Raw genomic sequence first — 20,077 nt, 5'->3', positions numbered from 1 at the left:
CTCAGCGGCAATGGTTCCAGCACTGGATGTGTCAGCGCTATTAACACTCGGCATCCAGCCGCGGCATTACAAACCCCTCTGCGCAGGCACAGCACCGTTCCCTGCCATCAAAGGCAAGCCCTGCGATCAAAGGCAGGTATTTGAGGATCTTTGACTCCTTCTAGAGGAAAGCACCAGTGATATCCTCACTTGACTGCTGAATGAATATTCCGCTAACTTTTGCTTTCCCAATAGTACCAACTATTTTTTTTAAACTGAAATCTTAGAATCTATATCTATATCTAGATTTAATTATTATTAATGTTTTTCTTTTTGTAGTTGCCTCTGCATCCTCTGGATTCCTCCGCTACCACCGCTTATTGCAGTGTCTCCAAGGTTCCCAGCCGCACCAGGGCTGGCTGGGATGAAGTCGATTTTCTTCACAGCAGAGCTGCGTTTTGGACTTGGGACCAAAGTGAGGAGGGGGGAGGATTTTTGGCCAAGCTGCCATTGCACACACAGGTCGGCGAGCCGAGCCGAGCCGAGCCGAGCCGAGCCGGGCCGAGCCGGGCCGAGGCGCGGGCAGCGGTCGCCCTCTGCCGGCCGCAGGGAGCGCATGGCTCCGGGGCGCCCATGGGTGCGGTGGTGGGCCCGGGGTCGGGGCGGCTGGGCGGCGGCAGCCCCCAGCAGCGGCCTCCGAGCTCTTCTGGAAAGGTCAATTTTGAGGATGCAGCCCCGATAGATGTGTTTTTAATTTATTTGTGGGTTATATGCATGTAACACTGTATATGATGCACTTTATAAAACGTGAACAAACCCAGAAATTATATATAAAAAAAAAAGCATGAAAAAAAAAGATGAAATCTACTCTATTTTAAAAATATTTTTGTTTTACTTATTAATGGTGCAAGGAATATTTCCTCCCTGTATCCCAAAGAACTGTCTTGTGTACACCCCACCTTGGAGTTAACTGCTGTCGAGGCTGGCTCGAAAAATCTGGTTGAGAAAGGACCCGATTTTTTAAGGGGTTGACACCCTCTCTGTGCCCTCTGTACTTTGGTTACAGCATTGGAAAGTCATTGTTTCTGAAAATCTCCTCTTATGTGGAAGATCATGTCTACATCACCATTTTCTTCTCTTGCTCTTCAACCCGGTGCCCAGTTTCTGCCCAGTTCTTTTTTGTTCCCTCTTGTGTCTGGTCTCGGGACACTTCCCCCTTCCCAGTGGCACCAGACCCTCTCCCACCCTTTGCTGCCCACCACCTCTTTGCACAGGCTTTTTTACTTCCCTTGGGTTACAAGTCCGTGCTGTGCGCCTCCATCTCCGTACTTCAGCAGGCAGCACCAAGGGCTGCTGGTGGAGAGGACAGTGACAGAGCTGGGGGGATTGCACGGCTGCAGGGAAAGGGCCCCAGCCTCTTTGTTTCTTCCTTTCACAATGCTATTTTAAAGCTTAAAACAAACAAACAAACAAACCAAAACAAACAAACAAACAAAAAAAGCCACACCACTAATAGGATTTGCTTTTCCCATCACCCTCCACTACAGGCTGTTGCCTGTCACAAGCCGTGCCTGCTCTCCCCGCACCCCCCAGCTCTCATGCACCCTGCTAAATTATGCACACACATGCTGGGGTCAAACCAATACGGAGAGGAAATAAAGGAGGCAAGGGGAGAGGTGAGGAAAGGGGGTCATGCAGGACAGGGGTCATTAACAACTAGAAGGGGATGTTTTGAGAGGGGGGAAGGCAGGAAGAAGAGATCTGAGCAGCAAGGGAGCCCTGAACATGCTGCCACAGCGGCGAGCAGAGCTCTGGAGTCAGAGGACTGTGCGGCATGGGAGGGTTTTACCGACAGGGGCTCAAATGGCTGCTGTGTGCAGGTGAAGTGCTGCTGTCACAGTGTTTCGAATTAAGGTAAGGCCTTCATTTTAACCACACATTATTACAAGCTTTATATATATCTTTTAAACAAGCTTGGAACAGCAGAAGGGGAATAAAGTGACTTTTAAAAATCTTTCTCCACAAGAACCCAAGGGGATGGAGCTGGCCTGGAGTCCCCACTCGCGGCCCTGTCAGCGCGGGCCTGGAGCACCCCCCACGCTGCCGCCCCGTGAGCGGGAGCCCCGAGAGGCAGAGTCCTCCCTGTGCAGTGCAGGGGCCTTCAACACTTGTTGTCTGCACAACCACCTTGTGGTAGAAAACAAAGGAAAACAGCATGAGAGGAAACGCTGATGCAGGCATATTTGCCCTGGCCTGGCTGGCACGGCGAGGGTGAGCGGCTTCAGAGATAAAGAAGCAAAGAAGGGAGAAGGGCTGAGCAGCACTGGAGATCAGAGAAGTTCTCCTCATAGATATGAATACAAACTTAGGAGCCAGACTTCAGACACCAAAGATACGTGTATGCCACATCCATATACCTACCACCGTCTCAGTTTTAAGCAAGAGCCATCCCCACCTGGAATGAACCAGTTTTGCTGAGGCAACCACTTCCAGAGCAGCAAGAGGGATTCCTTCTGGCCCAGAAAGAGCTGGCGTGACCCAAAGCTGGTGGTGCTCATTGGTACCAGCTGCTCAGGCTCATGCTCTCCAGGTGCCAGTGTTCCTGAGGCCCCAGCAACTCACCAACTTTAGTTTTAAACAAACTCAGGAGTATTTGCAAGTGGATGTGTGGATAAATGATCTATGGAGAAACGTGTGAAATGGCTGCACCTTCAGAGCGTGGGAAGTCTGGAGGCCAGATTTGGGTCACTGGTGGCGTGTCTGATTCTCCAAGATGGTTCTCACCTTTTCATCTGCTGGCTGAAAATCCTCATTTCCTCCTGTGAGACATCACAGGTTCCATCGGAAGCAGCCCTGCTCAAACTGAGAAAGTATTTTCCTCTCCTGTGGATAAATGGTCAGAAATAACATTGTCCAACTGCAATGCAGTTTTAATCTGTTCTGGTCTTGGACAACGGAATGACAAACATTTTTTTTTTACAGTTTTATAGATGTGTTACCAGACAAACAACAAAACAAGATAGTGTAACACAATGCAAACATGGAGAAACTCTGCCATTTATTCTAGCTCTTTATGATTTATAGGTGTTTCTGAGATTAGACCGTTCACCAATGTCTCCTCCTTATACCATCACCCAGTAAACTCCTCATTTCCAGTAAAGCACCTACCCATGCAATTACCTGCTAGTATATGATTAAAAGCTTGATGTTTATTAGGATATACAATTTTAAATTAAACACAAACTTAAGTGGCTTGTTAAATAGGCACCGGCAGTACAGCTTTAATTGCTTTTGCTGAATTGGGGTCTAAGCCAGTTTAAGGCAGCTAGGTCTTGTGTCCTCTTGTTACCAAAGGTTTCAGCATCTGCCTAGAAATCCAAAGCAACGCTTATCTGGTGTTTCATATAGCGAGTAACCCAGTATAAACCACTGTGAATCGCACTGGCCACCCATGGGAAGGCAGAGGGCAAATTAAGAAGCTGAATCCTGCATGCCAGGAGACTTGGCAGTTCACACACAAGTCCCTATGCTGGACAACGTCAGCAACAAAAAGGAGGAGGTCTTGCTCTCCCTCTGGCACGGGGAGTAGGTGAGGGCCCACTCATCTCCTGCAGGGTGGCACTGAGTAATGAGGGATCTTCCACAGGTATCCCGCCTGAGTGAGTTTATCAGTGCAAATGGGGCACTGCCCAAAGGGCAGGCACTGCTGGTGGCAGCGTGTGGTTGTTGAAGCGTTTTGGTGTCTGAGTAAACTTCTCAAAGGTCAGCTGGGGCTTGGCAAAGAGATGAAAGGGAACAAATGAAACAGGGGCTCAGGCATAATGCAAAGAAAAACCAGGCTAATATTTGCAGCTGGTGCCCGCACCTCCGTCAGCATGCCAGGGAGCTCCAAAGGGATGTGTAAGTCGCAACCCTGCTGTGCTTTGGTGAAGCTCCAAATGAACATCCGACCATAAACACACTCTTTTGCAATAAGAACAAACTGCTAGTCTCACACGTGTAAAAATTCCACCTCAAAGGGAAAACTGTTTACTTATTATTAATGATACTGTTAGCGATGTTTTCCAAATAGACTTGGGAGATTAAATAAAAGTAACTGAAAACTAACCAAACATTCAAAGCAAACTTTAACTAGCGATAAGACATACAGACACACAAACTTTGCAGTGACTTAAAACAGTTTAATGTAATTCCAAGACAAAGTGTGATTACATTTCTACACATATACAATATGCATATGTGAGTTTACAAATTCTGATTAATAACTCGTTTCACCTCAGAGACCGAAAAAATGATCAAAAAGAAACCGTGAATAACAAGCTATAACATAGTTCACCACAACGGGACCTCCTTTCTCACCCTACAGTTAGTAATATTACAATTAAAATAACTATATTCTTCTATAATGTATTTTCTGTTAAAATCATCTCATAAATTTACAATGCTATTATTAGTTTCCAAGACTAATATAAATTCACTCCATTTTTCTACAACGAAAATGATTATTAATTAGAAGCACACAACGTCATGATGAAAAACACAAGCATTTTTTTTTTTTAGTAGCAAGAACTTGATTGGTTAAGAATTAATTTTCTTGTAAAACATTCTAAAGCCAAGTAAAATATCCATTCTTATAACATACCTATAATATGAGACTAAGGAATAGGTTACATAGAGGTCTACAACACATCAGTTTTTTTTTGTTTTGTTTTGTTTTTTTAAAAGAAGAAAGACATATTTTCCAAAAGAAAAAAAAAAGGAAAAAGAAAAGAAAAGAAGAAAAAAAGGGACAATTCACATAGGAAAAAAAAAGCAGTACACAAGAAAATACTGTTGCACACAATAATTTTCACAAAGATTAACATGGATTAACACTCTTATTACAGAAACCGTACAGTGAAGGAACACAACGGCTCAGGGCTTTCATGGGGTATCTGGGCTGAGATGATGCTGTAGAGAAAGAACCATTCGAGATCCAGAGCTGGGGCAGGGGCATCTTTTCCCTTGCAGTGGTGATAGCATTTCACAGCTTTTCCTCCCATCTCTCCCCCTCAAGAATTTTGGTTCAGTGTACGTTAACTTCCACTTTCCATCCAGGGTGCGCTGGGCTTGTGGGCAGTCGAAAGGTATAAAATGCTCCCTCCACTTCCCCCTTCCTGATTTTAAAAGGATTTTACTGTTTGTAAATAATGTTTCACCTCTTGGTTCATTTTTAACTACCCGAAGTCTAGCCTTGTCAACTTCCTAGATGCCCCTCTTTCTTCTCACCATCTCGCTCCCTCTCTTACTCTCTCTCTCTCTCACACTCCTTTAATAAAGCTATTAATTACACTTCCGCTCCTTTCAGAAATTTGGTTTGGTATGAAAGATACAGGCTACATTCTGATTCTGCCCAAGTAGAATCGGTACCCAAAAAGCCTTGGTTTCTTGGCTGGTGAAACAGGGGATGAGGAGATCCTTTTTACACCTGAAATGGTTGTGCCCTGGGATATCCATGGAAGTTTCATTTTGAAAAGAATACAGAGCAAAAAATCAAATTAAATAAAACACAAAATCGAACACAGAAGGAATAAAGGTGGGGGAGAAGGGGAGCCAGAAGTGTTGTATGTAACCATGTGACATGGAAGCATGGCAGAAGCCTGTTATTTCCTTTCCGAGGGCAGCGGTGCTATACGTAACCATTCGGATTCTATGGGATGTGCGTTGCCAGTGGCCAAAACCCCTTCTTGCCTGACAAGTTGCAAGCCAAAGAATTCAAAAGGACTGTCTCCTTCGCTTAAGTGTGCTGGTGTTTGTGGGTCTGACCCCCCTTAAGAACAAAAGGTCGTGCAAGTGCCGAGGGCAGCAAAAGGTGATGATTGAGAAAGGGGGGATGATCCCCGCCAGCCCCAGCGCTGCTCGTGGGCTGCCGCGCAATGCGTCGTCGCTTTGGTTCCGTGGGTTACGGGGTGGGCACGGCAGCCCCGGGCTGCACTGGGGGATTGTATCAGCAGCCAGTGGCACCACGAGCATCTCCATTGCTCCTCTGCAACACCGCTGACCCCGGGGTCGCTGGGACCAGTGCCTCAGGCATGGGGCAGAAACGTAAGGGGCCCCCCTGGGGCACCCAGGCTCCGCCACAGAAGATCGGTTCTTCAGACAGACACAGATTTATGTTTTTAAATGCCAGTTCCTGTGCTTTCATGACCTAGCAGTACCATTTTGCCCAGCAGACATTTATACCATGTTCATTGGTTACTCAAGTGACAGAACACAAAAGAGCAAGCTAGACAGCTAGGCGAGACTGGGGAGGGGGTAGTGTGACATACCCAAATGCAAAGTACACCGTAACAGCAGCAGGGAGACAGCACTGATGGGAACTGGCGCTGGCTAAGAAAACAAAGTTGACAACGAGATGGTCAATGAACTTTGTATTTAGTTTACTGGTTCAAACAGTTTCTGCGGTGGTAAGCACCGTTTGTAATAACGGGGTGAACAGACGAAAGCCAAATTACAGCATTGCCTCTGAGTGGCTGTCATACACCACACACACACACACACACACGTACAAAACCAAAATAAAACAGGCAATCACTAAACTCAGGAATTAATCATTTGGCTAAAGATTTATCAACAGTACAATACAATCCTTCCTTTGAATATCCTTCATTCTCTTACATGGGTATCTTCATCCAGATGAGGATCCTACACAGAACAGTGAATTTGGAAGTACTGCGCTCCCTGCTTCAACCCAAGGAGTTTGATAAAGTATGGTATTAAACGAGCACACAAACAAATAGCTTATCTGTTGGACTAGAGGTGCTAAATCCACAAAGTGGGTGGAGTGTTTTTCAACCAGACTTTGGAATACAGTGGATTACTTGATCTCTGGACTGACTTTCCAACACTATGTTATATCTCAGAACAGAATATACATATTAAAGACACACTTGTACTTTTCCATTTGTAAAGGGCAAAATTAAAAAGAGGCAGCTGTATTGAGTTTTTGAAGGTGTCACTTACAAACACAAGATTTCCCTTAAAAAGTACCAGTTTAAATGTAAACTATAAAACACTGTAATAACTATAAAATGTAGCCAGAAAACTGTTTAAGTAGCCACGGTCTATTATTCAGTTCATATTGGTTTAAAATGTGACTCATTAAATATCTTCTAGAAGGCCAAAGCATTTTACAGTAGCTATAAACATATATACTTACATGTGCATTTAACATCACAATTGATTAAAATACATAAAAGAGTAATCTATTCCTTGGTTTAACTTTTTCTCTTTAAAGATTCACTGTCTTCAGAATTCACTCAAGCAACAATGACCAGGGTGGGCATTTATCGTTATTCCGCCCATACAGAGTTTAGAGTCTTTGAATCAAAGTTCAAGCTGGCTACATGTTTTCAGAAAGGCTAAAACCAGGATGAATGCCCACATTTGAGGTAATTATTGCCATTAGGTCACAGTTTGCGTAATATAAGTGTATCTAAATCCTTCTGTAAAAAACCCGAGGATACCCCACGGTCTGCTGGCATACCCTCTGTCGCCGTCAGGATCCAGAATCCTGACCGGCGGCGGGTTTGCTTCCAAAGGAGTCGGCGGTCCCTGAGCACCAGGCGCCTGGCGCAGCCGCCGACTGACCTAGAGCCCAGGCCAGCGAGCCTGCAGCAAGCCAGTTTTGGAAAAGAAAGGAAAAACAAAAATCAGAGGTGCCATAAAAGAGACAAATAACATTTCTGATCAGAATTCCAGACCAAAGCTTTTCTGTCTTATTCCTTTCCAAACAATTTGCTGGAAAAAAAAAAAAAATCAAAACACATTGGCATTAAATATTAACTCTATGCCAGCACTGCAAAAACTCCTTGGCTATGTTCTGAAAATGGGATAAGCTTTGCTTTTGCTCTGAGCATTGTTGCCCCATTGCTTTCTGTTTCAAAGAGGAAACCTTGTTTTAAAGAAAGAAAAAAATTAAAAAAAAAATAAATCCCTGGCTGTCAGAAGTACACGCAAGTATTTACAAGGTTTGTGTGAGTCTGCACACGGTTCCCCTCACAGCGAAAGAGTTAAGAACAGAGATGTCACAATATTTATCAGTGCAGTAAAAAATATCATTTTTGGAAAAAAATATACCTTTAGTATTGCCTTTCTTAGATTAACTATGATAAGCAAAAGATTAAAAACAAAAACTTTATCCTCAAACACACATGAATAGTCTGTTATAGCAGCACTGCTAAAACTGGAAGGACAAAGCTAACCCGTAAATGAGAAACAGGAGTTTCAAACTAGAAATGCAGAAAGCCAACCCTCCTAGCATGCTTCGTGAGACCTCTGAGGAACCGAGCTCGTTCGCCATTTGAGCCCCACTCCTTACGCGTGCCAGCGCTGTAACGCATGGCCTGTAACCCGCGGAGCCTGGCGCCCGCAGGGCCTAGCCCGGCCGCCCGCAGTGGCCTGCCCTGCCTGTCCTGCAGGCCGTCACATGTGCCAGCAGCTTTTAACAGACTGCCGGGGTCATCCCCAGACACTCGGGGAAAAGCCACCTCTGTCACAGAGCCCTGGCTGGTGGCTCTCGCCTCACACTGCCCCGGCGGACAGCGGTGCCACCTGTGGGACGGGCACCCACCAGGAGAGGCTGGTGCCGTGCTCCCGCCAGCTGCCCCAGCACCGCCATGCCACAGGACCAACGCACCAGCTCCAGGCGCTGCCGGGGTAGGTGTGGGGATCCCCGCAGTGGAGACCCCCACCTCTTCCTCCCCACATGCAGGGGATGAGCAGCAGGCCGTGAGAGGCCAGTGGGGGCCAGCACGTGCTTTGGGCATGGGCTCTCCTCACAGGAGAGCCAGGGAGGTTCGGGGACCAGGGGGGTAATGGGGGCAGGTGTCCAGGGTTGGGGACCAACTGCTTTGACGTTCCTGTGGGACAGGCAGGGCTACGTCAGCAGGACGGGGGAAAGCCTTCCCGTCCCACACTTTTCCTGTCTGCGTTGCCCACACTGAGCAAAGATCAGTTATGTGGACTTTGCGTACAGCTATCCCGAAACTGGCAGACCTCTCCGATGGGCTGATTGCCAAGCCATGGAAGAGCACACCGGTAAGTCCAACACCCTTGCCCAGCCGCACAAAGGCCTGATGCTGCAGTGCTCTTTGGGGTCTGACGCTCGGAACAAAACCAGCATCCCAAATCCCGAGAAGGAGGTGCTACAGAAGCATGCAGAACACCCAGAAGCTTATCCCCACCACACAGCTCACAAGTTCAACATCGCATTGTTGCCACTGATGCATCTTAATCAAGGTGAACAGTAATGAGAGAAGAATAACGTTTTTGACATCCCCTAAAGTTTAGGATAGCAGCAATATTTAGTGTGAGTTTCTCTGCTCATCAAGCTAGCTACTTGAGACAATGATAGAAACTTGAGAGAGAAAAAAAAAAAAGACAAAAGAGGCAATTCCACAGTTTATCACTGCTGCCTGGCAGCCGTGACTTGTGGCTTGGTTTAATTTCCGTAGTGGGTGGGGGTCTCTTTCTCTCTCTTTTAAAAAATAAAGTTTCTTTGGTTAAAGAAAAAGCTGGGTTTATCGCCCTTCAAGTTTGCAGATGGAATTTCCTTCAAACCAAATTGCAAGACATAATCCCTTGAAAATATAAAAAAGGAAAAATGTCAGATAGAAGTGTCCCTTCCTTGGAATGTTTTCAGGTATTATGACAAAACCACAGAACAAAGAGAGAGAAAGAGATCTGACAAGGCCTGATTTGTTGGGTGCAAGCAGGTGCAACTGCTGAGGACGATGCAATTGCTTGTGCTCTCTCAAATTACTGGATTTGTTCCAGTCTGTAGTGGGAAGTGCTTCCATTCAGGTCTTCCATTCTGATCATGTCAACTGTTTTCTCCACTCCCTTCTACAGTCTGGTTTCACAGCAGTAGTCTGACGATCCACCCCTAAGGAGAGGCAATGTCCGTGCTTCTTTCTGCTTCCCACGTGAGAAGGAAGCAAGATGAGATGATGGCGAAAGGGACCGCCTTCTTGCCATGCCAGCCACAAGCCACCCAAAACACTTCCAGTATCTAAACATTCGCCTCCTCTCTCAAGTTTCCACGCAGTTTACTCCACATACTCAAAGAGCACCAACCCAACCCAAACACGTCAATCCTGTTTCCTCCCCAAAGGACTTTGCAAGCAAAACAAGCTGGCTGTTATTATGTATGTGGCACCGATAGCATGCAAAACTTTTGCTTCCTCTGCTAATCTGATCAGGTTTCCCCTGTGACTACCAGCACCACACTTTCCCATACCGTGCCTTTGTACAGGTGTGAGGGAGGAGGTGTTGCTCAGTTCCCCCGTACCCACCAGAAAACACAGCCCTCACTCGGTGTCGCAACACCACAGCAATTCAACAGCCACGCTGCTCATCCCTTGCCACCAGTGTCCCATCACCGTGATCATCTGGCCACCTCCAGCTGGCAGGTCAGCGACTCCAGCATGGACAACGTGAAAGGCCACCTCCTCCGACACGCAACGCATCGCTCCTCACTGCCAGCGTGTGCCGCTCTACCAGCTCTGCTGCCAAACGCCCCCGAAATCAGATTCAAGCCTGTGTGGGAGAGCAGGCCAGATGGGTACACAGGGAAAACACAATTAATATAACTAAAACACATTTGTGATTGAGATTACAGCCTTCCATGCTTCAACAGTCCTAGGCCAGAGAAGCATATAAACAAGTAATTAACTTGAAGGGTTTAAGTCTATTCTTCAGTAAAGCACTCAAGTGCATGATTAAGTCTCTGCTGAAGTCCTATCATTTTTTTATGGAGTTTCAATTCAGCCACTGCTTCCCCCCATTCTAACAGAGCAGGTGATGCAAATCGAAAACATAAATACCTACATTCTAGAGACTAGAATAGCTTAATTAATTTTCACAACAAATAATTATAAAAGAAAGGAAAATCTACATCAGGGACAAAAAAAAAAAAAAAAGGCAAACCAAGCATCCTGGCCCTGTGGACACCTGACTGATCTTCAGTGAGAGTGGAAGAACAGGTCAGGAACCTGCTCTTTCTGCTGCTGTGTTTTACCTAGCTAATGCCTGCTGTGTGCACCAGCACGGTTTATCCCATCCGTGACTGGACTGAGAACCACATGCACTCTTCTACTGCAGTTCCTCCACTAGTCCTGTTTCTGGAGAACCACATATCTGCTTTCTCTTTCAGGAAAACCCAACCCTTACCACATCGTGTGGCCTTGGGTTAGTCAAAAAGGCCAAATAATCATGGCCTGGAGCACAAATAGGGCTTGAACTCAAATAAAAGTCCTATCAAAGTGATAGTGAGCCAGATCCTAAGGCCCCAAGGTCCTCATCTGCCTTTAATCCTACTCTCCTGATAGATCATTGTTAGCTGGTGTTTGGTTTTGGCCTCTGAGTGAATGTTTCTGGACTTACTCTGAAATGCAGATGGGACATGGAGGAACACTGTCCCTCAAGGCTGTCTCCCATAGCCACCCCACTCCTCCTAGGTTCTCATTCTCAGGACAACCTTGTTTCCCCTTCCTTCTGCAGTGTTCACAAACACAGCAACCCTTCTGATGCCACTGATGAAGAGAAATAAAATTAATAACAACAACAACAATACTAAGAGAAAAAAAAAGATTAAGGAATGCGTGTGCAATTAAAACCCAGAGTAAAATATAATAATAATAAAATAATAATCATAATCATAACAATCATACAATAAAATAACATTATCTTTCCTTTTCATGACACAAGCAGCATGACGCTCTCATTCCTGAACTGGTGGGACAGGAGAGGAATGCACCAGAATTTTACAGCGAGAATGGGGAATTATTTTCCTGCCCCAGATGAGAGGGGAAGTGTTGTATTTCCAAAGGGAGGGGTAAGGTGCACAGACTGCTGGGAGATCACATCTTCATCTACAGTATATTGAGCTGGAATGAAGGACAGGCAGGAAAAGAAAACTGTGCAAGGATAGCCCAGGAATCAGAGCTGGCAACCAGGAGGTTATTTGGTGGTTTGCCAGAAGACAACAGTCTTGTTGAACCATCTTGTTGAATCTGACATAGCAGGATCCCTTTCTCTTCCAGGCCAGCCAAGCGCTCACCACAAGAAAATGTATTTGTGCTTGTCTTTTTGTCATCTTTTCCCACTTGAGAGAACCTCCTTCCTTATCGCCACCCAGGGAACCCATCCCTCGCCACTCTGTCAACGAACCTGCTATTTTCCAGCATCTTGTGAAACACTTAAATACTTCATGCTCTAGTTACAGGGAATCGTGGAGTGGAGCTGAGCAGCCATGTAGACTTCATGGAAACTTTCTGTCAAACTTTCTTCTTTCTCCCAAGCCCGACCATATACATGGGTACTCTAGAGACACTTCTAAATATCGATGCAGCAGTGCAACTGCTGTTACTAGCCAAACTTCCCTCCTAACCAAACCCAACTGTAGGGAAGGCTCTCTTCAGAAACCTTCAGAAAACAAGACCACGTAGTGCTCCTCGGTGTGGAGGACCCACAGTACCAACATGCTCCCCCAGTCAAGGGGCGCTACACCACTACAGGAAATCTTTCACAGAATAGGTGTGAGAGGAGGAAGGGAAACTCATACTGCCACAACCGTGTTGGAGTGGGTAAGGCCCAATGTCTCGCAATACTGTCTTTCATTTAAGAAACCTGAGTTTGACTCTCTCAACTGGATTTTCCCATGCTTGCTTTGGGACTGCTTTTAGTCCTTTCCCAACTCCTTCCCACCGACAGATGTAGTGAGAGATTATGGCAATGGCTAGTGTTTCCCCCTCCCATGAGCTAAAGTTTTGTTCCCCTTTCAGATGTACAACTGAGACAACCTGACTACTTGGGAGGACTCCGTCCTCCTACTCCACCGAGAACGTCGGCAAGCAGCAACATGAGAATTCAGTTTCCGGGGAGGAAAGCTGTTACTTCAACAGGAAAGAAACAGACCAATCCACAAACACACCTTCAGACCCTTTGGGAGTCATGCTGGGTCTCACAACCAACCTGGTCACTTCCAGCCCATCCAGTGCTAGAGAAAACACCCAGATATACACATTTCTAACCCCTACAAGCCTCCCCAACACCTTGCCAAGTGAGCTAAGATTGACAACGTGGGGAAAAAAAAAATAACACCACCATCACCAGAAGAAGAAAATCAGCAATAACAACCTGAAAAGAAAAAGAGCTGAGATTAAATTCCGACTAGCCTCAGTCAGTTTCTAGGAGTACCAGTGGAAGTAAACCCTTAAACCGCGTCTGTAGTTCGGTAAGGCACTACGAGGGAATGATGTAAAACTAAGACTGTGACAGTTGTAATGGCTGTGCCGAGGAACACACCACAGAGAGAAGGCAGCATCTGCATACACACACACGCACACACACACATACATACCTGGACAATCACATTTGTTACATGCCTATGTTATATCACTTTTCTTTGTGCAATCACATTGAGGAATAGTCTATTGGTATCGTTGAAGTTCAACACAAAATAGTAAAAAGGGTGTATGACCTGTATAGTGCTACATTCTACCAGGGGCAGCTAAAATGTCTCCTCCTATACTAAAACGGCTAGGGATTAAAAGGAAAAACTCCAAATAAAACAAAATAAAATGAAACTGAAATCCAACATACATTATTAGAGATCTCATTTAGGAATAGCATTTCTCAGGGATTTATCCAGTGTGTTCGAGGAAAGGGGAAAACAACCCCACTGTTTCTGATCTCAACCAGTGCTGCGTGGCCTGTTTTGCCCTGTTATGTTTAAGCAGATCAGTGCTAATCAGAATTTAGAGCACTGGGACAACATTTCCTCCTCCTCCCTCCTCCTCCCTTACCCACTTTCCAGAAAAATCCCAAAGCCCCACGTGTGCTTTGGGATACAGAGACCACAGCAAGGATGGAGCATAAACCCTTTGAAATGCTGGATAAATCCCTAATCCATATACCTATTGGATTAAAAACCTAATGGATTTCATTTTAGGTGTTCTGGACAACAAATTTCTAAATGTAGCTCACTATTGGATGAAAATAACCTTTAAAAGTCTATTGGTGAAGTTCTTCAAAACACAGGACCCGCTGGAGGGTCCTTCTGCTTCTCTCTCTCTCTCTAGTTTGGTGTAGAATGGTTGTTTTTTTGTGGTTTTATTTTTTTCTGTTCTTTTTTTCCATTTTCTTTATTTTTTTTTTTAAATAAAAATTGTAGAATTGGTTCTCCCCCTTCTTTCCTCTTTCTCGTTTCTTCCTGAAAGTCTGCTTCGTTCAAGTTTCACGTGAGCCTCCCATTGCATTGTTAGTTTGTCATGTTCTTCAGTACAAAAGCAGCCGCCTCACTCCCCCGTGGTGGGTGTGTCTCTCGCTCCTTATTCCAGTGTTTAGATGTAAGGGTACTGGTTGACCTTGGTGGGGCTCAGTGGGTATCCAGTGTAGACTGTGGAGGCTGGAGAAGCACTGATATAGGTCTGATGGGCAAACTGAGCCTGGTACTGACTCGGGTGGATGGTGGGCGAGGGCAGAACCCGCGGGCCCATGCTGACAGGGACCTGGTGGACGATGCTGGCGGGGTAGGTGGTGTGCTGCACGGCGTGCCGCGCAGACCCTTGGGAGGCCACCAGGTGCGCGACGGTGCCCGTGGAGCCCAGGGCGGCAGGGGCGGTGTATGTGTAGAGGTGGGGTTGGGTGGGCAGGTGAGCAGCGGCAGCCGCGGCCAAGTGAGGATGAACTGTACCATGGCTGGGACTATTGTGCGGGAAAGAGTACGGGGCCTGAGCTATCGTTGGAGTGATGTAGGCTTGCTGTCTCCGGTGACTCCCTGTGCGATCGGTCGTGATGTGCTGCTGGGCCTGGATAAAGACAGCAATAGTGATAAGCGGTTACAAGACAAGAGACGACGGCTCTTTACCTCCTCAGCCGTGCCTGGGAACCTCCCTATGAAACCAGGTTGGCCTCAGGAAAGTCCCTCGTGCTCCTCCTGAAACCCTCAGCATCACCATGACCTTCCCTCGGAAACAGGCGATGGCAAAGGGTCCCTCCCAAGCCTAGCAAGACCTTGTAGCTTCATACATTCACCTAAATGGCCCCCAGAAGGAGAGCAGAGCCCCCCACTTTGAGCAACGACCTGCTGACGCAGCTACCATGAAGACCCAACCTTGGATGCTCAGGTCCTAAAAACATCTTCCACAAGTCCAGTCACTTGCACAACGCCCAGCTTCTGTTACTGAGCTCTCTGCTGATGAAATACAGCGCACTGATAGCTCAGGGGAATGAAGTCACTTAGCTATGCCTGGAACAGGCAATTTATTTTTGTTCAGTTTGGGTCTTTGAGGTTATCATGTCCGCAGTAAGTAGAATGACTACTTTATTTTTTAAAGATAAAACCCTCAACTCAATCAGATCCTGCAGGTGCCTGGTAGCCTCGTGCAATCAACTATAATTACTTTAGCACAGGCAACTTCTTGCAGTGGGACAGGAACAATATACTTTTTCAGGGATTTTCTAAGTTGTTTTTTTGCATTGCACAATAATGTCAAGGAGCTTTCCCAGTCATTTGTAATTATGGTGTAGTCAGAGCATTAAATAACCAATAAAGTAGGAATTAGCAGGCAGGAAGTACAATGCTCCATGTTATTTCCTTCTATTTTTCCAATTCTTTTTATCCTTTTGAGCACTCCCTGTGCCGTCATTGTGGTCTAAAACGTGGCAGCCACACTCCTCCCCCGCTCTTGGAAACAGCATTTTACCCATTTCCTCTATTTTCACTCACTTTTATTTCAAGTTATTTAAATTTTTAAATTTCAACTAAATTTTGAGGAGGGGGAGTGTTTTTCTCCCACAGAGTATTTCTCTTAAACCAGTTCTGCTTATATCCAGCTCTGGATGCAAAACGGCACTGTCCTCTGTGCTGTCCACATGGTCTCCTCTGGAAATGGTGGTAACTGCTCTAACTTCCCCACTCTCATCACCTCACCTCAGGGAAGAGAAAGGCTCCAGGTGCAGCCCACGAAAAGGGCATTATTTAAGAAGGGAATCCCCTGGGTGTTTTGGTCACAGACTATGAAATATCTTGGGAACTGCATGATGCCAGGTAACAGTATTTTGCTCAGATCTCAGCCCAGATTTATCGTGGAATGGATCAAACTCATTACATGACAAGAGGTCACGTATGCACACAGAGGCTCGATTTTGCCTTATCACATCTGACGGGGACTTATCCCACTCCTGCAGCTGGACTGATGCACTCCGTTCACCTGAAGGATACTCTCCCCATGGTTACCTGCAGCTACAGAGAATTCAGGCCTTCCTGCATGGTCCTGTCCCACTCCTTTGTGTCTGAGCCACAACACCTCCTCTCTTACATTATTCCCACTCACACTGTTAGATCATCTGACTCCAAAACACCCAGTAAGAGTACTGCCAGCCCACTCAGGGGCAGGATCTGTGCTGCCTTTACTGCCTGAGCTAGAAGATCAAGGTCTGCAGTGACGCTGAAACAAGTCGATCTAACTCAAATGGGGCCCAACTATCATTAGGCTAGAACAGTACAGCCCACGCTGGAGGAGCAGTGGGTTGCAGCTGGATGACACACCACCAAAATCTGTCTCAGTTGACTTACCTGGCTTAGATTAAGAGGCTGCTGCTGCTGGAAATGTGCTCCTGGTCGCTGCTGCCTATAGGCAACGGCTCCAGACGAGCTCCCTGAAGAGTGACCGCTGGTGGAGGTCACGGTGCTGGAGGACTTGGACTTGTAGGAGGATGAGTGGTGACTGGTGGTGACTGTGCCAGGAAAGGAAACACATTTGTAGCTTATATCACATTCTTTAATCGCTCACCCTACCTTTTCCTCACAGAATCTCCTCCAGAGTGGCTTTTGGGAGGAGATACACAACAGAAGCAGGATAAGAAAATAGTTTCTCTTACTTAAGAGAATATCTCAGCAGTGCTTCATATACACAGGCCAGCCTGTTATCCTAGAGGCAGGCAAGCAGACCTGACACCTGGACCCCAAACTGGGCCCAGAGGAGGTTTTATAGATACTTCAGAAGTGTGAGAAACTGTTCTGCCAGCAGAACTGTATGATGCAGGTACAAATCCCAAAGAGAGGAAGGAAAGTATAGTGTGCACAGCATATAAAAGCCCTGGCTTGGCTGACCTCATGGTGAGTAGGAAGGGAGGGAGAAGGAGCTAGCGGGAAGCTCACCCTCTGAGCCTTCGTGTTCACCAGCATTGTGTCAAAAGAAAGGACTGCCAAGTAGCTCAAAGCCAATTGCTTTGGGACAGACTTCCACATAAGCCCCTTTTGAACACATCATACTATCTAACATTGAAGAGGCTCTGGATGAGCAAACCTCATCGGTCCATAATGAAGATGCTGAGGAAATGTTCTTCCCAGAAACGTCAACAAGTTTGGATGAAAATGCACAGGTGTTTTCAATCTCTTACCCATTTTAAAGTAAACCTATGGAAAGGCAAGGAAGCAAAGGTTCACACTTGCATTTGGGAGCCTTTCATGTCAAATGTTGAGCTACAGGCTGCATTCTGCTCTTGGGTTTGCACAGAAGTAACTAGGAATAACACTTGCCCCCGTGACTCCTGAGTGTACCAGGGCATATAAATAATGCAATATGGCTCCCAAGAACAGATGTGTCACTTGAGAGAAGGGCAGGAGCACGGTTTCTTTGAAAAACAAAACAAACAAACAAACAAAATGAAACCGAACAATGAGATTCTTCCAAGATAAATCATTTATTTCTTACTAATTTTCTTGACGGAAGAGGTGCAATTTACCTGGTGCCAGGCTATCGCACTCTACCAACACCTCACTGGCCTGGGTTTTCAGTGGTGGCACGATGATTGTTCGGGGGTTCCCACTGCAGTGAGTCTCTGGAACCCCTTTGGTGTCGTAGGTGTTCCCGTTATTCTGCCCTGCGCGATGCTGCACGGCATAAGGACTGTTGTTGCTGGACGAATCGGAGTAGGGGGAATCATGCACGGTGACGCAGCTGATGACGTTCTTCCTCTGCTTGGACAAGGTGCTGAAACACAAGCACACGAATGGAAAGAGTGAATGAGGAACGATCGACTGGGAAGCCACCAGAAGAATCTGCCCACGGCAGGCTAGCTCTGCAAAGGCAAAGCGCACCCTCGGTCCTTAGACAGAGGCTGCTTAAGCCAAATCCTAGGCTTCAAAACTCATATATTGCTATTCCAGGAAAGACTTCGTGGAGGTCAAGGAGTGAGTAAGGCATTGTGGATAGATCTTATATTCACACCGCTTAGAATAGCACCGAACCAGACTGCCAGATTTATTTTCAGACTGCTTTTTATATATGTGTGCAGTAGAGGCCCAGCAGTTATACTATGCTTTGTTGCAAGTCTCACCACCCACACAAAAATGTGGCGGTTTCTTCCAGCCTTCCAGCAATGATTTAATAATAGATGTTACGAATTTTCGTGATTAAATCCCATGAATCTACAAAATACACTCTGTTCTATTTACTAATATTGCTACAGCGGGCATATATTCTCAAGAAGCATTTGAAACTGAGGAATGAATGAAGAGAAAATGAGCTATGTATCGCCATACGGAAGTTTTTTGTTTTCTTTTTCTTTTTCCAAATAAGCATTGAATCTCTTGACTCTTGTGCAGATTATCAAGGTCCTGCTGCAGCTAATCTATCTATGACATCAAAAAAGTGATTAAAAAGTAACATCAACACTTCCAAGATTAGTGCTAGAAGTTCATTAGACTAGACTGCATGAGTACGATTGGGATTTGCTCTGCTATTGTGTCTAATTATTCCTGATGGTTTCTCCTTCCTGTTATGAGCTTGTTTAGGGAGAGAAAGAGAGAGCAAAAAGAGGAGGGAGGAAGGGGGATGGTGAAGATTTGCTTAAATGGCTCACATCCTTGACAGTGCACAGACCTTGACTACAGAAAATAGCTGCTATGTTTCACTGATTGCATTATGTTGTTATGGCAACTCAAGTTTTTAAAATGATGAAAAGAAATTGATAGCACATAAAAAGCTAAGTAATTAGGCTTAATGGTGGAAACAGCCCCAACAGGAACAGAAATGCCACTGAGAAAAAAGATTCCAACTCTTAACTTTTTGAGTGCACACTTTAGAGAGACAGAGATCCTTTTCCCACTGAGTCTCATCTCTGTTCTCTCACTCTGACAGGTCCAGTCCAGGAGAGGGCTGGTGAACCTGGTCTTAGCCTGTGACGTGGCTGTTTGTTCTCTAGTCTCAGCATTGCTTCATATCCAGGGAAAGGTTGAGCAGATACTGAGCACAGTTTCTTTGCAAGGACTTTTTTGCCTTGTTTCTCACAGTGGTAAAGGAGCGCTGGTGGGTTCCCTTCAACTTGTCCATCCCAAAGCCTCTCCAACAGCATTCACAAGCTGCAACTCACTGCTTAATTCCCAGGACTTGTATCTGAAAGCTGTCTTTTCCATTAGAGAGTGCCTTGGAGTGCTGCATTTATAAAAAAGTTACCATCACCGACTTTTCCTGGGCTATCATCACAGGGGCCTGGCATACCCCAAAGACAGTACACGGCCATGTTGACATTCTAGGCACTGTGAAAAATACCTCGGGAGAGGGCCCTGCTATCCTAAAGTATTGACACTTGCCACAGGGAGACAGAGAAGGAGGGGAATTTGAGGAACAAGCACCTGGAAACTGAAAGAAATCCTTGCAGGGGCTGGGATCTTTCAGATGGGGAAGGTGTATAACAACAAGTCCTCATACTCTGGCATTCCACGAGGAGCTGGGTTAGGAATGAAAACAGCAACAGCCTATCTTAGATGGACAACTACTGTATGTGAAGAAGGATACAGCAGTTTGGATATGGTGCTACAGAAGAAGAATATTAAACCAATAAAAATGACTAATATTGCATCAATATTCCTCTCCCCTTCAGTAGAAATGCCTCTAATAACACATTTATGAGTAACCACACTGCTTGCCCTTTGCAGCTACCCTTGGCTGCCAGTTGGGAAGAGATATATATTCTCTACCTTTGACAGTTACTACATTTTATAAAGAAAAATCAAGTCACTAAAGAGTTTTCTGACAACTGATAAGGT

The 20,077-nt window shown here is 45.8% G+C and overlaps 1 protein-coding gene and 1 long non-coding RNA gene across 12 annotated transcripts in view; one reads left to right on the top strand and one right to left on the bottom strand.

The window, feature by feature from the left end:
* The first annotated feature begins 1,620 nt into the window (after nucleotides 1-1,620).
* Nucleotides 1,621-9,421, top strand: LOC310897204. The gene is made up of 2 exons (XR_014582125.1): nucleotides 1,621-1,893; nucleotides 2,006-9,421. It is a non-coding gene; the product is annotated as an uncharacterized lncRNA (long non-coding RNA).
* Nucleotides 4,140-20,077, bottom strand: part of HIPK2 (homeodomain interacting protein kinase 2) — a 135,913-nt gene continuing 119,975 nt past the window's right edge. For 10 of the 11 annotated variants that reach the window (XM_083830120.1, XM_083830119.1, XM_083830113.1 and 7 more), the window contains 3 exons: nucleotides 17,773-18,020; nucleotides 16,601-16,761; nucleotides 4,140-14,831 (listed from right to left, as the gene is read on the bottom strand). In XM_083830120.1, coding sequence (XP_083686246.1) covers nucleotides 14,364-14,831; nucleotides 16,601-16,761; nucleotides 17,773-18,020 — 877 coding nt within the window. In that variant the 3' untranslated portion in view covers nucleotides 4,140-14,363. Of the gene's footprint in view, nucleotides 14,832-16,600; nucleotides 16,762-17,711; nucleotides 18,021-20,077 lie in introns of those variants that run through there. The other variant, XM_083830114.1, reaches the window with a different exon arrangement.

This window comes from Anser anser (genome assembly GCF_964211835.1).
Source record: "Anser anser genome assembly, chromosome: 1".
Lineage (NCBI taxonomy): Eukaryota > Metazoa > Chordata > Aves > Anseriformes > Anatidae > Anser > Anser anser.
Note: the sequence above shows the minus strand (reverse complement) of the source record. Positions and strands in the feature narration are given on the sequence as shown.